Raw genomic sequence first — 18,568 nt, 5'->3', positions numbered from 1 at the left:
CAGCTGTTCCATGGGAGAAAGATGAGGCTTTCTGCTCCCATAAAGATTTACAGCCTCAGAAACCCTGTACAGGGTCACTATGAGTCAAAACCGACTCCAGGGCACATTACAACAACATGCAGAAGGCAGGGAACCTGTAGGTTGGGAATGCTCAAAAGCTTTTCCATACAAATGAATGGCAATTGCTCTTCCTTTGACATCATTTCAGCTTACAAAAGGTTTCACAGGAATAGTCTACTTTGGGACAATGCAAGGAACCTGTGTCACTTTTGATCTCAAAATGTACCAGGTCTAAAAGTTAAGACTCAGCATTTGCCCACTTTGTAAATAACTCTAAGCAATACCCCTAATAGAAAAATACCTTCAGTGAACTGAGTTACGTGAACATTAACAAGAACTGTTTTATTTAAAATATGCAGAGCCTGGTGACAATAACTCCAGAGTCGAAAAGAAACGTTAGCTGTGGCATCCCTCCATCATTTCCGAGTATAAAGCCCACATGGAAAATTTCAGCCAGGGCTGTGCTAAGGAAATCCCGAGGAACTAGACACAAGTGTGATAACTCACAGTGCCTGACCTGAGAATGCAGATCCAGGAACAATTCTGCTTCTCCCCCTTCTGGGATGCCTCCCAGACTTTCCTTGAAGGGCACAGTGAGTTTTGTTCTTGAAAAAAGGGCCTGGTTGGTACTTCCTTTGTGACCCTAGCACAGAGTACATGAAGCCGCTAATCTGATCCACCCGGGAACATTTCTTCCCTTAATAAAAACAGTGAATGCAGACAGAGCACACGGTGATGCTGAGCACAGAAACAAACAACGGCCGAGCCAAGGGCAGGGATAAGAGAGGGTACACATCAGACAGAACATCCTGCCAACAGCGTGTGCCTGTGTGGGCGGCGCTGCAGCCCTGACCCTGGGGTGGCTTTGGCACGTGCTGTGCTCTTTGTGCCTTGCTTCCTCCTGCTCCAAAGCGGGACTATTATACCTACAAAGGCACTGATGAATAATGGAAAAGGAACCCAGAGGGTACAATGGGTAAGTGCTCAGCTGCTAATCAAAAGGCTAAGGGTTCAAATCCATGCAGCAGCTCCAGGAGAAGAAAAGAGCCCATAGATTACAGCCTAGGAAATGCCCTGGGATCATTCTACCCTGTCATATAGAGATTTCAACTATAGGTTGGCACCAACTCAACAGCACATGACAACAAGGCATTATTGAGAGGATTAAATGAGGAAAGCATCAGAAAGTATTTTTTAAACTAGAACTACAACACATCTTTGGATGCTCAATTTTGAAAACCTGTCACATTTGGATTAGCTAAAATATCAGATTCACCCCTCCTCCAAAACAAGCTAACAAACAAAAAAGCCAGATTCCTTTTTTGTTTTTCCAAGTTTCCAAATGTTTTATGTTGTCCTCAAATCTAAGTTTCTCAAACCACATACTTGTTTCCTCCCAAAATTCAGATTCTTCACAACCCATCCAGGTGAGCATGCTTCCTGCAGTCTGCTTAAAAATCCCTGCTCTGGGGTGGTGCTGCTGGGATGTCTTAGGAGCCTGAGTTTCTGTTACGGGTGATGTAAAACGTTTGAAAAAGAATAGTGGTGATGTTTGCACAGCATGATGAATGCAATCCATGTCAATGAATTATACATGTGAGAAATGTTGAAAGCAAAGCTCAAGATGACCACTATTTTAAAAAATAGAAATGGATGCAGAAAATCCATAATAAACGAAAGGAGAGCAAGCCACAGCAGCAAAACCAAAAGCCCTGCCCTGAATCTTATCACTGTTACTGACCACAGCCTGCTCCTTTCTGCTTTGTTTTCTGTTTTCTTGTTCTTCCTCCCTTCACCATAGAGCAGACCCCATTAGCAAGGTGGAAACCTTGCAATTATACTGCTATAAATAGAGCCAGCAAGCTACTCAGGCTGTCCAGGGTCTAAGCGCATATTTGCAAAGACATGAGAGTTGTTAAAAGATCATCTATACAAAGGCTTGGAGAGTTCTTCATAAAACGTCTACTACCTCACAGTTTTTCATAAAACATCTTTGCAAAGACACCCATCCCTGGCTGTCTCTCAACAGAGCAATGTATAGTATACAAAAACCACAGTCTACTTTCATGTCTCAATTCATCCACGTTACAGAAAGTCAAACCACGGGCTAGTCAATTCCCAGGGTGGCCTGCACAGACCATTTCAAGTCCAGTAGTTCCTGCCTGTGTCTCTTCGGCTTTTCTGAACACTGAGCAGACAATTCACTCAGGCTCAGGGCCTTGGTTAAGTATAAAGCATCAAGATCATCTATCAACAAAAGCATGAAGTAGCGAAGTCAATACCTCACAGCCTGGACTTCCAAACCACAGTGCAACATGGTACCAACCAGCACCACCTGACACAAAGCAATGGTTACCCAGAGTCTCCTGGCTTCTCCGGGGCCCCCAACAGTTTAGGCATCATTCCAGCTAAAAGGTGACCCCCTCCACCCCTCAGGCTGGGGCCCTGCTCCAATGATCTCTCACAATCTCCTCCACCTTTTCCTCTCCTGACCATGCCTGGGATTTGATGCTCCTGGAGTCCTGCTTTACTGGTTCCACACACCATGTCTTTGTTCCTACTTGTATACCAATCATAACGTAAGTTGTTGTTAAGTGTCGTCGAGTCGGTACCGGCTCACAGCAACCCTGTATAGGTTTTCCGAGGAGCGGCTGATGAGCTTGAATCATGGACCTTGTGGTTCAAAGCGACCTTGAGTCCAGCGCATTAACCCACAGCACCACACCAGGACTCCTTACCAATCATAAAGCATCTGTATTTTAGAGAGAAAACAAGACTCCTGTTCACAACTCCTTCTGTTCCACACTGGCCATGGTGGCTCGAGACAGAGCCCCAGACCCAGGTCCAACCCTGCCCTGGCTAATCAGAAAATGCCCAAGAGGTCTGATTTAGAATTATTTATACCTTAAGGCAGAATTTTTTTTTTAATTATTTTTTTTTAACTTTTAGTGCGACTTTGATGGAGGCTTACAGGACAAATCAGTTTTCCATTCAACAACATCTACACATTTTGTTTCATCTCATTGATTGCAGCCGCCAGAATGTAACGCCACCCTTTCCACTTCCTCCCTCTGTTTCTTGTTTCCATTCCTCCTCCTTTCCTACCCCTTCTGAACTCTGAACTAAATGCTGCCCTTTTGATCTCAAAACGGTTTCTTATTCTAAGGAGTATAAACCTCCCTAGAACTATTATTCCTCTTATTGTGGTTGTTGTGTGCCCACAAGTTGGTTCCAACTCACAGCAACCCTGTATAGGGTTTCCCAGAGCAGCAGGTAGATTTGAACTGCCAACCTTGTGGTTACCAGCCCAGTGCTTAACCTAAAGCACCACACCAGGGCTTGTTCCCCTTGTCAATCAGTTTCTTGTTTGGTTTAAAATTGAGCCATCAGGGTGAGTTCAGTTCCAGGACTAAGCGTCATAGTCCCAGAGGTTCCACTGGTCTCTTATCCAACCAGTAAGTCCTGTCTTTTTTATGATTTTGAGTTGTGTTTTACATTTTCTCCAATCTATCGAGCTCTCTTTCAGAGTGGTTAATAATGGTAGTTGGACACCATTTAGTTCGTCTGGTCTCAGGTTCATGGAAACAGATTCCTGGGATCCATCTGTCCTCTGGACTAATTAGTTCATCCATCTTCAATTGTCTTTACCCTTCATTTCCCCAGACAGGTGAACACCAACAATTGTGCCTAAGATAGCCACAAAAGCTTTTAAAACTATAATCGGTATTCACCAGAACAGGATGTGGAATACTGTGTGGCCAATGCTTTAAATACAGGTGTTTTTGCTCTTGAGGCAGCATAACCTTCTTTTTCATATTTTACCACTCTTTCATCCATCAGCTATTACAAGGAACTGACTACGATGTGCAAGTCTCTGTCCCAAGTACGAGAGGGTCAGGAGTAAGCAAGGCTCTTATGAAGCTTTTCTTTTAACTAGAGAGGCAGACAAAAACAAAATAAGGCAAGCTATTGTTGTAGTGAGTGCTACGGAGACTGGAGAGTCGGGATGGAAGAAGATCAAAGAGTCATCAGTGAAAGGGGGACATCACAGCTCTCACCTGAAGTCTACCTCCTTCCAAAGAACTCAGAAGCACTCTCTAGCCATGTCTCTTATCTGTTGAAGCCTGTATTATTTATAAAACGTGGGGATTCTTTTCAAGGACGTAAATAAGCAACTCTTCACTCCTCTCAACCAGTCTCCATGAATCTCTTTTGAGAAACAGTGTATGTTGGTGTTGCTAACTCATAATCAGCTGGTGGGTTTGAACCGCCAACTCTGTGGTGAGCGATCCATGGCTTATCCTACAGTGCTACAACAGGACTCCAGAATAGAATGGGACACCTGTAAAATGAATTGCCCATCTATCCCTCCCACATCTTTAAAAAACGAAATTGATTAATTAAACAAAAAATGTATTCCCAAAGGCTCGCCTGTGTCTCCCCCACATTGGCGTGTGAGCATCCAAAAGCAAGTGAAAACATAAATCATCCTTACAGGCGAGTTACTCTTCCTGTTCCTACCCATGTCCTGGTACCACCCAGTCCCTCGTTTGTGCTTTTATCTGAGGCTTAGAACTCCGGGCAGAGACCATTTCTCAATGCTTAAAGCACAATAAAATATTAAATATGGTGAGTCGATAACATAGTGCCAAGATGCCAGAGATCTCCCAGGAGAATCTAAATCAATAGCCCATGCTCGAGACAGAAATATCCTCACTACTTTCTCCTTATACCCAAGATAAACTGTGCTAAAAAGACAAGCTTCTTATTTTGGGGACCTTCGGGGAACAAGATGATGGAAGAAGATGAAGGTTATGAGCACCTGACCTGGGTCACGTCCAAGGCAACACCTGAACCAAGGGGAAACTAAAGGAGGTACACATTGGCCCCACAGAAAGGATGGCCCAGGAATTATAACTGTCCAGGACCCTGCTATACTACTGGGGTGGGGAGCGAGTGCCAGCTGGTACTGCCTTTATGGTGGGAACGTTTCAGTATGTAAAAAAATGGCAATACAAAGAGGGAGGTTGGCAAAGGAAAGATGAAGGTAGAGACACAAGGAGAAAAGCGCGCAAATGAAAGTGAATGGAGGAAAATACTATTAACTAATGGTACATGGAGGGGATTGCAATCATTGTAATGAAACCAAGTGTATGATTTGTTGAATGTAAAACTGATGAGCTGCTTTATAGCCTTTCACTCAATTCACAATAAAAAAAGAAAAAACAAAGGCAATGCCTATGGTATAGATGCGTGCTGTACAGACTAACAAGAATCCAATACCCTAAATGTGAAGATGGATCAAGTCCTACTTCTTCATGCTCATCCCCAGTCACCTACGTGGCACTTTCTCTCTCTGACCCCAGCCATCCACCTAGGTCAGAGCTCACAAGTTAAAGAACACCATCTTTCAGACTGTCAAATAAGGAGACACCAGACTCAAGTTTGGAGAGTTCATAGGACTTTTCAACCTTCTGACCTAGTACTCCAGCATGCCAGCCACAAGCTTGGAAAACCACATGACACCTTTGCTGCCTGACCTGCTGGCTCCCACTCAGTGCTCCTTTGGGCTCAGTAATTCACTGAAACTCATCACAGAATTCACAGAGAGTATACCATACTTGCAACTACAGATTTATTACAACTAAAAATGCAAATGAAGAGATGCTTTAAAGCAAGGTCTGGGAAGGTTCCCAAAATGCAGCTTCCATGTCTCAAGGGACCCACTATCCTCTCAAGAGTAGACGTTCTTACTAACCAGGAAACCCTCTGAGATGGGCCCTGTGTTTAAGGCCAGTCCTGCATGATCAATTAAATCATGCCTCTACAGCTAGTCGGTATCAGCCTCCCAGGTAAGTGTTTTCTGGTTTAGACAGAGCCCACTCACCAGCACAAATAACTCAAGTGTGGCCTGAAAGTCCCAGACCACTGCACTCCAGTTACTCCAAAGGTTACTTCTCCAGAGCTAAGACTACCTTATTGTTAGGTGCAATCGAGTTGGTTCCGACTCACAGCAACACTAGGTAAGGTTTCGGAGGAGGTGGTGTGTTTTAACTGCTGACCTTGCAGTTCAAACCAACACTGTGGTCCAATGCTTATCCTACAGCACCACACCAGGACTCTAAGACTACATTCATTACGGTAAAACTTGGTTCTTTACCCCACAAGACGTAATCTGCAGCCCAATGGATTCTACCTTGGGAAGGAAACCTCTCAACTCTCTCCACAAGCAAGATAGGTGAAACCCCAGACAGAGCATTTAAGAAAATCTCTTTAAAGAGAAAACGAGGTCAGGTATTCCAAAGAGAACATAGCTCCTGGGAGTCTCAGGCATGTCCCCTCCTCAAAGCCATCTGCCCACGCAACAGAAAATGGATTAAGTGAGAAATACCCTCATAGTATAAGTTAGAGATAATAAACTACTCTTGGATAAGATGGTGATAAAGACAACGAGAAACGGATGGTGTCCGGCTACTATTCTTGAACATTTTGACCGAAGATTCCATAGACAATTCCATAGATGAAAAGGGACAAAATTCAGAACAGAATTTCAAATTCTTGTGGATTCTACACATTCTAGAGTCATGGAGATTAGATGAACCCCTGAAACTATTTCCCTGAGATCTTTAAACCTTAAACTAAAAATATTCTCCAAAGTCTTATTAAAGCCTAACAGTAATTTAGCTGAACTAGTAGAGAATGTCACCACTCATCTGTCAGTTTGTCGTCCCGCGGTACCTTGTGTGTTGCTGTGATTCTAGAAGCTACACCATCAGTATTTTAAATACCAGCAGGGTCACTCACGGTGGACAGCTTTCAATGGAGCTTCTAGACTCACAAAGGTCAGAAGGAGGAGAGGCAGACCACTTCCGAATACTGAGCCAGTGAAAACCTTATGAACAGCTGTGGAACACTATCAGATACAGTGCCAGAGATGAAAACATCGTGAGTGGTACCAGAATATTGTTAGATATAGTATCAGAAGATGAGTCCCACAGTTTGGAAGGCACTCTAAATACAATGCAGGAAGAAGTGACTTCTCAAAGCGATGATGAGAAGGGAGTAAAGCTTTCGGATCATTCATTTGCTGATGGCGCACAACTCAAAATGAGGAGAAACTGCTGCAAAACAGCCATTAAGAATCAGAACATGGAATGTGTGAAGGACAATATAGAAAAACTGCAAGTTGTCAAAAATGATATGGAATGCATAAAGATTGATATACTAGGCATTAGTGAGCTAAGGTTGACTGATATTGACAAATTGAAGAAGAACGTCATTTACTTGTCACTAAAAATCATTTTCAAGATCTGTCTTGAACTACAAGGTTGTCTGTGATAGGATAATATCTATATGTCTAACAAGGTGAACTAGTTGATACCACTATTATTCAAAATTTACACAGCAACCACTAAAGTCAGTGCTAACAAAACTGAAGAATTCTACCAACTTCTTCAGTCTGGAACTCATCAAACAAGCCATCAAGATGTATTGATAATTTTCAGTGAGGATCATTCTGACCCCCTTGGTTCACAGGGTTGACAAGGATGGGTAATTTAAACGTTGGCTACCCAAAATGGAGGGTTACAAAACCAAGACGTGACTGCCATACAAGCTTTCAGTAGGGAACCTAGTTCCAGAGGGCAAGGTGAAAAGTAGAATCTCCACTGAGTTGTTCCCAACCTGTCTGGATGGGGCTGATAAAATGTGATGGGGATAAGACTCTTGTGGTTCAAAAAGGAATGACTGCTATCAGGACTGTGTGTGAAAGGTAAAGGTAAATGTTTTGTAACAAAAGGAGGGGAGTGATTGACTGTGCAGTCCAGGAGTGGAGGTCCCTGGAACCATCAAGAAAAGCAAAGTGTGGGACCCTATCCAGAGAAGCAGTGACATCAGGGATGGAGGCAGATGATGACATGGAGAGAAGGAGCAGCTGGGGACTCTAGACTCTAGGGGGCAGGCGTGCAGGATATACCCTCTGGTTGTTTGATGATGCATGCAGGAGATTATAATCATTGCATATAATAGTATGAATGTAAAGACAGTTTACATGGGAGAACATTATCACATAATTCACAATAAAAACTTAAAAAAAAGAAAAGGCAAAAAAGAGATACTCTGATAATCACTGGCTATTGGAATGCAAATAGAATTCTGCAAAACCAATGATTTATTTATTTCAATATCTTTTTTAAACTGCGTAAGAGACGACTATACACATGGTCCTCACCAAATGGAATGCACAGAAATCAAATTGACTCCATCTATAGAAACAGATGATGGAAAAGCTCCCTATCATCAATCAAAACAAGGCTAGGGACAGATTGTGGAACAGACCATCAATTGCTCATATGCAAATTCAAAATGAAGCTGAAGAAAATGAAAAAAAGTCCTTGAGAGCCTAAACATGACCTTGAATATATCCCAACTGAATTTATAGATCTGAAAAAACAGATTTGATGCATTAGACACTAAAGACTGAAGACCAGAAGAGTTGTGGGATGACATAAAGAACATCATGCAGGAAGAAAACAAAAAGACATTAAGAAGACAAGAAAGAAGGAAAAGATCAAAATGGATGTCAGAAGACTCTGAAATTTACTCTCCAGTGTAGGGATGTTAAAGCAACTGGAAGAAATGAGGAGGTCCAAGAGCTGAACAGAAAATTTCAAAGTTCAGCTCGAGAAGACAAATTCAAATATTACAATGAAATGTGCAAACATCTGGAGTCAGAAAACCAAAAAGGAAGAACATGCTCAATATTTCTCAAGCTGGGAGAACTAAAGAAAAAACTCAATCCTCGACTTCATTATTGAAGGATTCTCTGGGCAAATTATTGAATGATGCAGAAAGCATCAAAAGAAGATGGAAGGAATACACAAAGTTACTGTACCAAAAGGAAATGGTCAATGTGCAACCATTTCAACAGGTAGCATATAATCAAGAGCCAATGATACTGAAGGAGGAAGTCCAAGGTACATTTGAAGAACTGGCAAAGAACGAAGCACTGGGAATTGATGGAATAAAAATTGAAATCTTTCAAAAAAGTGAGGCGGCACTGGAGACACTCACTCCTCTCTGCCAAGAAATTTGGAGGACTATTTGGTCTACTGATTGGACGAGATCAGTATCTGTGCTCATTCTAAAGAGAGGTGACTCAGTGGAATGCGAAAATCCTAAGACAGTATCTCTGATATCCTATGATTAAAGTTTTACTAAAGGTCTTCCTTATAGGTGTGTGCACATTATCCTATCACAGACAGCACTGTATTTTATGATAGATCTTGAAATGTTCTTTTTAACAATGAATGCAATGCCATTCCTCTTGAATTTGTTGTTCCAGGCATAGTAATTTATATTATTGTCAGATTTAAAATGGTCAGTACCAGTCCATTTCAGCTTACCAGTGCCCAGGATATCAATCTTTATGTGTTCCCTTTCATCTTCCAGTTTTCTTAGATTCATACTTAATGCATTCCGTGTTCTGATTATTATTAACGGATGTTTGCCATTGTTTGTCCTCATTTTGAGTTGTGCCTCACCAGCAAATAAAGGTTCCTAAAGGTTTACTCCTTTTGCATCATCATGGTCAACTCTACTTTGAGCAAGCAGTTCTTTTCCAGTTGTAAAATAAGTGCCTTCCAAACTGATGGACTCAACTTCTGGCACTGTATCTGATAATGCTCCACTGATCCTGTTTTCAGTGGCTACACATTCAGATGTAGTCTGCCTCTCCATCTTCCTAATCGGTCCTAGTCTGGAAGCTCAGCTGAAACCTGTCCATCATGGGTAACCCTGCTGGTATTTAGAATACAGGTGGATAGACCTTCCAGCATCACAGCAACATACAAGCCACCAGAGTACAACACACTGATTATTATTTCTTGATTCAAAATGGCCAATATTAGTCTATTTCAGCTTACAAATGCAGAGGATACCAATTTTATGCATTTCATGTCATTTTTTGTCTTCCAATTTTCATAGCTTCATATATTATATATTCTACATTCTGATTATTTTTGGACCTTTGTTTGGGTTTCTTGTTTGAGTCATGTCTTATCATCAAATGAATTTCTTAAACTTTATTCAATCAGTATCATTAAGGTTGACTGTACTTTGAGGAGGAAGTTCTTCCCCAGTTATTTATTAGGTGCCTTTCAATTTGAAGTACTCATCTTATGGCACAATATTAAATTATGTTCCAGTTACTCATGAAATTTTCACTGGCTAAATTCTCTAGAAGTTGGTCTGCATGTCCTTCTTCCTAGTCTGTCTTAGCCTGAAAGCTTTGCTACCATCTGTCCATAATGAATAACACTGAGGTTACCTGAAATACTAGTGTCATAACTTTCAGCATCACAGTAAACACAGAAGCCACTACAGTAGGACAAACTGACAGGCTATCTGTGGTCCACAGTATTCATAGCCTTGGAAATCCTTAGCAGCAGTTCTGCTCAGTCCTATAGAGTCTCTATGTGTTGAAATTAACTGGTCAACAAAGGATTAAATTATCAGTAAATATATTTAAACGCTTTCCATTATATGTACCAGGATAAGTGCAAAAGTATGGCTACAAAATCCTATGTCTTTATTTTTAAATGTATATATGTAATATGCAAATATGTTGTTTCTTAAAAAAAATATGTATTGATAATTACTGGTGACTGTAATGCAAAGGTTGGAAACAAAGATCAGTAGTTGGAAAATTTGGCCTTTCTGGATAAAATTTTGCAAGAATAATGACTTACTCATTGTAAATACCATTTTTAAACAACATAAAAGATTCACATGGCCCTCACTAGATGGAATACAGAGAAATCAATTGATTACAGTTGTGGGAAGAAACAGTGGAAAAGCCCCATATCATCAGCCTAAACCAGGCCAGAGGCAGACTGTGGAAATTCAGGCTGAAGCTCGAGATAATTAAAACAAGTCCACAAGAACCAAAAATATGACCTTGAATATATATATCTCACCTGAACAGATTTGATGCATTAGACACAAATGACCAAAGACGTGAAGAGCTGTGGGATTACATCAAGAACATCAAACAGGAAAAAGCAAAAGGTCATTAAAAAGACAGGAAAGAAACAAAAATAAAACAAAATATCTTTAAAAAGAGATGCGGGTAAAGTAAAAACATCACATTCACTTTATTTTTGCTAATAGAATACCTGGGATATCGATGTTGAGCATGAACCAGATGAGGGGCAACACCACAATAACCAAACAAACAACTTGAGAGCAAAAGAAGATGAACACATAACAACAAAAGTGTACAAAAGACAGCAATTCCATCCTAGGAAAAGGAGAACCCTCATGGATAAAGTAGAAATTCTCACAAATGCATCATGCACCAAAGCAATGTTTTAAGAACATGATTTCAATACAACAAGTGCTCAAAGAAGAGATAATGAAAAGGGAGAATGGAGAAAATGAACTGAGGATCAAATCAACAGGACAATCGAATTAATACAATAAATTAAAAGCAACAAGGTACACAGAATACACTGCTGAAAACTGAATTACTGGGTTAGAGGCTGTGAACGTTGTTGAGACAAGAGATGAAAATGATAAATAAATGAAAAGCAGACAACAGCAATCCAATACGGAGCTTCTTTGAAGTGGCAAACCAAACCAAAGGAATGCAAAATGCATTGTAAAATGTCACACAGACACAGAACGATAGAAGAAAATCTCCTGAAATGATTAAATAAATAATTCTGCAGACTGAAAGAGCACATCACATTCCAGAAAAATGTAACAGTGTGCCCAAGGCAGCAATAGAGTCTAATCACTGTACTACGCATCAAAACAGATGAAGCAAAACCTAATCACGGTACTACGCATCAAAACAGATGAAGCAAAACCTCCACAAAAAGTGGGTGTGGGGGGGGGCACTGAGATCATACTAGCTTTTAGACTGCTCCTGTTGTTGCTGTTAAGTGCCATCAATCGGTTCCGACTTACAGATACCCTGTATAGGGTTTCCAAGCAGCGGCTGGTAGAGCTGAACCACTAACTGTGTGGTTAGCAGTTCAACACTTACCCTATAGCATCACACCAGGACTCCCTTAGACTGCTCACTCCTGTGGCACTGTGGGATAAAACACTGGACCAAAAGGTCCATTTGAACCACAAGGTTGGTGGTTCAAACTCACCAGCTATTCTTTGGAAACCCTATACAGGGTAACAAATGAGTCAGAACCGACTCTACCGCACTTGACAATAAAACTGCCATATAAAAAACAGAGGGAGGCCCTGGAACAACAGCCACCAATCTCTAGAGTGTATCCTAAAACTATTGTGCCCAGTTGTGTCGTAGTGAACTAGTGCTGCTATTAACAAAAATACAAGTGGATGACTTGAACAAACAGAAAATTTTTACCACAGTTTAGAAGGCTAGAAGTCCACATTCAAGGCAGTCTAAAAGAAAGCTCTCTGTCAGCACTGGGGAAGGTCCTCATCTCTTTTCACCTTCTGTGCCTCAGCTTGGCAGCTATGTAGCGTCCCCATGTTGCTTGGCTCCTTCCTTGCTTAATCTGCTCTTTTATATCTCAAGCACTGGACTATTAACCACAAGGTCAGCAGTTTAAGCCCAGCAGTCTCTCCTTATAAACCCTATCCAGGGTCCCTACAGGTGAAATGACTTGAAGGCACTTAACAACACTAATTCTGCTTATTTAATGTAACAGAGAAAACCTGCTCCCAAATGGGATTATAACCACAGGTGTATTTGTTAAGGGTCCTCAAGTAGGTTCTGACTCATAGTGACCCTGCATAGAGTTTCCAAGGCTGTAAATCTTTAAGAAACAGAAGTCTCATTTTTCTCCCACGGAGTGGTTGGTGGCCTCAAACCACTGACCCTGTGGGTTTGCAGTTCAGTGCTTATCTTATTGAGCCACCGTACTCCCCAATCACAGGTACAGATTTACAACACATATTTTGGAGAGATACAATTCGATCCCTAACACCAGATAATAAGTGCCAAAGCAAGGGATAAACATTTGCACATGTGAAAACATTCAGACCTATGACCCTCAGGGAATCCAGTCAAGTAAGTGATAGACCAAAATAGAAGATTCTGGAATAGGACAGCCACACCTGAATTGCTGGTGTTAAGTGCTATCAAGTTGGTTCCAATGATAGCGGCCTCGTGTAGGGTTTTCAAGAAGCAGCTGGTGAGTTTGAACCACTGACCTTGCAGTTCAAACAGACCTCCAGTGCTTATCTTACAGTGCCACAATGGTTGTTGTTATGTGCAGTGGAGTCAGTTCTGACTCAGCAACCCTGCACAGGGTTTCCGAGGCTGTAAATCTTTACGAGAACAGAAAGCCTCATCTTTCTCCAATGCAACAGCTGGAAATTGCTGAACCTTGAGGTTAGCAGTCCAATTTGTAACCACTACGCTACCAGAGCTCTTTGCCACAATAGAAGCATTAAATCTACTTAAATATAGAACGTAGCCACAATGATGGGAAGTATGGTTATAGTACAAAATGGGAATTAAAGAATAAAATTCAATTTTTTAAAATGTTAATTATCAACTCACAATAAAATGTTAAAAAAAATTAAATTAATAAGCTATCAGGAGGTAGGGGGAAGAGTTAAGAATGCTGGCATCATCGGTGGTTAGTGTGGAAACAATGGGCACCCTCAGAATTGAAACATTGTTTTTAGAAGCTAAAGTTCTAGCCTTGCAATGCTTTCAGAATTCTCTTCCCTTAACCTTAGTTGGACCTTTTAGAAAACAATCTCTTGTGTTAAAAAACATTCATTTGAAGTTTTACAGCTCCTTTCCTTCAACTGAAAATAACTGTAATTTTGTTACAAAATAGCACTGCAGACGACAAGCTTCTTTTTTTTTTTCATTACAATGATTATAATCCCCTCCATGTACTCCATGTACCATCAGATAACAGTATTTCTCTACTCTATCCACTTTAGCTTTTTTTAAAACAAACAAAAAAACCACTCAGGCATATATAATAATTTACATCTCTAAAGGGCACATTCTGCAAGTCTGCCTCTTGGCCACCAGCTCTTAGTCCTTCTCTTCTTAGTCCATGAATCTAGAGTCCTCAGCCGCTCCCCCTCTCCATGACCCCATCTCTGCCTCCATCTCTGGCGCTGCTGCTTCTCTGGATAAGGTCCTGCATTCTGCTTGTGCGTTCCTCTCTTGATGGTCCTAGGGTCCTCTGTTTCTGGACTGTAAGATTAACCACTCCCCTTTTTTCTTAAAAAACTTCTACCTTTACAATTGTGACAGTTGCAATTAGCCATGATAACAATTATTCACTACTGAATCTTACGAATCTTATCCCCATCTCTTTTCACCAGACCCATCTAGACAAGATGACAGCTATTCAGTGGGGACTCTTTCTTTCCCCACATGCACTTAAACTAAACTCCCTCTTGAAACCTTGTAAGCCAGTCACTTTGTGCCTTTATTGCCTCCTCATTTTAGGCAGCCAATGTCTAAATTGCCTGTCCCTATCTACCCTTTGTACAGAGGGGATAGCATTGATACTTGATGTGAAGACACCTTCCCTCTCTGTTGGTATTTAGAGTAATTACCACTCTGAGTATAGGTCAGGTTCATCAAATTGAAGCAATTTAAGTTACATTTTTACAAAGCATTTCTATCTATTTTCCTAACTGTGTACCTGTCTAAAAGCCTTAGAAAGTTCTCTGGAATGATGTTCCACTTAAGGTGAATCGAGGTGACTTTGGGTGGCTAGGATTTGGAGTGATATTTTCTTCTTTGTACTTTCTTGTGCTACTTGGTTTCTTTACATTGATCATGTACCATTTTTATCATTTGACACAAACTCGGAATGTTTTATCTTAATAGCAAAATAGACAAGAAACAAACATGCCAAGATGTTAACAGTTTTTATTTGTGGATGGTGGTTGTTGGTGTTGGGAAGTACCATCAAGTCAGTTCCAACTCACAGTGACCCTGTATAGGGTTTCTAAGGTTGTAAATCTTTGTGGGAACAGATAGTGTCATCTTTCTCCTGTGGAGCAGCTGGTGGGCTCGACCCACCAATCTTCTGGTTTGCAGTCCAATGTTTATGCAACAGATCCACCGTGCTCATAAAACACTTTTTTATATATATATATGTAATTTTCCAGGTAGTTTTCCAGTGTTATTAGAGAAGGTGAAGTGATGTTGGATGTTTATGGTTGCTATTGTCAATAAGTACCATCATGTTGGTTCCAATTCATAGTGACCCTATATAGTAGTCCACAGTTTATCCTACAGAACCACTGTGCTCCCTAATGTTTATGGTAATGAATAAAATGTTCAGAGAAAAAAGGAAAATTAAAGAAACCTCTATGAGTATATGTGCACACTGTTGTCGTTAAGTACCGTGGAGTCAGTTCCGACTCAAAGTAACCCTACACAGGGTTTCCAAGGCTGCAAATCTTTACGGGAGCAGAAAGCCTCATTTTTCTCCCATGGAACAGCTGATTGTTTCGAACTGCTGACCTTGAGGTTAGTAGCCCAATTCGTAACCACTACACTACCAGAGCTCCTTATATGTGTGCATATGTGAATATAAACACAAAGAGAGAAATAGAGATAAGAGTTACAGCCAGGAGAGTGATCAGCATTGGATACAATGCTATAGAATATTTCTTTCTTATGTCTTTTTTAATTCCTAGAATGTGAACATTTATTACATATTGGGTTTTTGTTTCAATACATCAAGGCTTCAAAAAGTTCATGGAAAAATTCCATTATCTGTCAATTCCATTTTTCTACACACTATAAAATTTCTGGTCTTACTGGTGCATGTGCATTAAGAAGAGTATTAGGCAGTGCTCTGGAGTAGGACCAAGACCTTGGATGGCAAAGATGCCTGGATGATTTCTAAATTCGCATCTTGTTTGCTACTAGATATCTTAAGTGGATTTTCAACTCATAGCAAACCCATGGGACACAGCAGAACTGCTCCCTAGGGTTTTCTAGGCTGTAATCTATATGGGAGCTGCTGCTGTTGCTGATGTTGTTAGGTGCCATGGAGTCGGTATCAACTTATAGCCACCCTATGCACAAAAGGAGCTCTGGTAGCGTAGTGGTTACGAATCGGGCTGCGAACCTTAAGGTCAGCGGTTTGAAACTACCAGCCGCTCCGCGGGAGAAAGATGAGGCTTTCTACTCCCGTAAGGATTTACACCCTCGGAAACCCTGTACAGGGTCGCTATGGGTCGGAACCGACTCAACGGCACTTAACAAACAGAAGCAAATGCACAATAGAACAAAACACTGCCCAGTCCTGGGCCAACCTCACAATTGTTGCCATGCTTGAGCCCATAGATGCTGCCACTTTGCCAATCTCTTTTTCTCTGACCCCTCCACCTTACCAAACATAATCTCCTTCTCCAGCAACTGGTCCCTCCTGACAATATGTCCAAAGTATGAGAGACAGAGTTTGGCCATCCTGGCCTCCAAGGAGCACTCTGGCTGCACTTCGTCCAACACAGATCTGTTTGTTCTCTTGGCAGCCCATGGTACTTTCAATATTTTCCTCCAACACCATAACTTAAATGCATTAACTCTTCTGCAATTTTCCTTATTCACTGTCCAACTTTCGCATGCATATGAGGTTTTGAAAATTCCATGGTTTGGATCAGGCACACCTTAGTCCTTAAACTGACATCTTTGCTCTTGAGCACTTTAAAGAAGACTTGTGCAGCAGATTTGCCTAATGCAATACATCTTGACTGCTGCTTCCATGAGTGTTGATGATAGATCCAAGAAAAATCAAGTCTTTGACAACTTAAGTCTTTTTTCCATTAAATGGATCTTGTTTGTGGGAGCAGATCACTTCATCTTTCTCCTGTGGAGCAGTTGGGTGGGTTCAAACCGCCAACCATTTGGTTAGCAGCCGATCACTTAACCAAATTCCCTTGGAGCCCTGAAATCCAATGGCTCTCTCAGTCCAAACGTGGAATAAGGGACTGAAGACAGACCAACATCAGACACAGCTCATAAGCTTCCCCCACCCCTATACCACTCACTGCAACATGTGTATGCATCCAAGAACACATTTGTTATGTTAGAGACAAGATGAGGAAGAAAATGCCTTGTTTCTACTCCACAAGACAAGGGAGTTTCAAAAAGTTGATGGACATTTTCTATGATCTCTTACTTCCATTTTTCCACGAACTTTTTGAAGTCTGCTCATATATGGAACACACCACACAGCAGCTTGACATGCCCAATTTATGATGCCCAAGCTTATAGCTTTCATGTGCATTTGATGGTTAAAGAAAATAAAAGCATAAAAGGTTCTAAAAGTGGTTACCTTTGGCTTCGCGGACATGCAGATACTCGGCATGCTCAGACTTTAGCGTTTGGAATATTCAACTAGAACAAAACTCACCAGTGGCTATGGCCCAGTAAACGTCTGATCCATTCAGTAACTCACCACATGCTATGGGAGAATACACCTGGGACCCAGGAACTTGCAGCAGAATTCGAAACGGAGCCACCCGTGCGTTGGAATCCAGCACTGCATCTAGAGCACCTACCAGACGACCTTCAAGAGAAACGAGAAGAAAGGGTACCTGTGAGCACAGGGAAGGACCAGGTCCAGTGGCCACCATGTGGCGCCCCCTCCCCTTGCACGGGAGGCAGGGCTGCCCATCAGATCCGCTTCGCCGACTCTGCCGCACAAGAGCACAAGCTCCATGCGGCCCAGGGCTGTGGCTGCCTTGTGCATTCTTCCCCAGCCTTAGGAACCAGCCCTGGAAATTATAGGCACTCAGTGTGGATTCTGAATTCATAAACATGAAGCAGAAGGAAGGTGTGGCAGATTTGAAAATTCATGTTCATACAAACACCTGCATGCAAACGATGATAGCAGTTTTACCAACTCTTCACTTTTTGACATGGTTAGATTCCAAAATAAAAAATGGATGTTGATTATATGATTACATGACTACCAAACCACTAAGAATCCAGGCCCAGCCAGGATGGCATAACCATCACAGCCAGCATTGTCGCCTTGCAACTCAGCATTTGTTACTGTCACCAATGTGCAAACAGTCAGATAATATAATTTTTAAATTAATGTTATAAACACAAAATGTCAGATAACAATATTAAGTGAGGAATTGTAATTGTTGTTGGTAAATGCCATTAAATTGGTTCTGACTCACAGTGGCCCTATGTAGGGTTTCCAAAGAGTGGCTGGTGAGTTTGAACCACTGACCTGAATTCAGGTTAGCAGTCCAATGCTCATCCTACAGTGCTCCACCAGGACTCCAAATGAGGAGTAGGTGTCTTTATAATTGCCAAAGACTGGAAGCAACCAAGATGTCCTTCAATTGGTGAATGAATAAACAAACCATGATACAGTCATTAAATGGAGTATTACTCAGCAATAAAAAAGAAACATTGGTGAATGTAATTAAAGTCACTGAATTGTATACAAGACTAGCTAAAATGGTACATTTTATATGATATGTATTCTACCGTAATTGAAAAAAAAAA

General features: G+C 41.3%; 1 protein-coding gene across 1 annotated transcript in view; it reads right to left on the bottom strand.

Annotated features, from left to right (window-relative positions):
- The window catches only part of TBC1D8 (TBC1 domain family, member 8 (with GRAM domain)), a 156,595-nt gene that overhangs the window by 81,465 nt on the left and 56,562 nt on the right, over nucleotides 1–18,568 (bottom strand). Inside the window, exon 2 of the mRNA XM_006870738.1 lies at nucleotides 17,502–17,612. Within this exon, the coding sequence (XP_006870800.1) occupies nucleotides 17,502–17,612 (111 nt within the window). The remainder of the gene's footprint in view (nucleotides 1–17,501; nucleotides 17,613–18,568) is intronic.

This window comes from Chrysochloris asiatica, unplaced genomic scaffold, assembly GCF_000296735.1.
Source record: "Chrysochloris asiatica unplaced genomic scaffold, ChrAsi1.0 scaffold00150, whole genome shotgun sequence".
NCBI classification, from domain to species: Eukaryota; Metazoa; Chordata; class Mammalia; order Afrosoricida; family Chrysochloridae; genus Chrysochloris; species Chrysochloris asiatica.
This window is presented reverse-complemented; position numbering and strand designations above follow the sequence as displayed.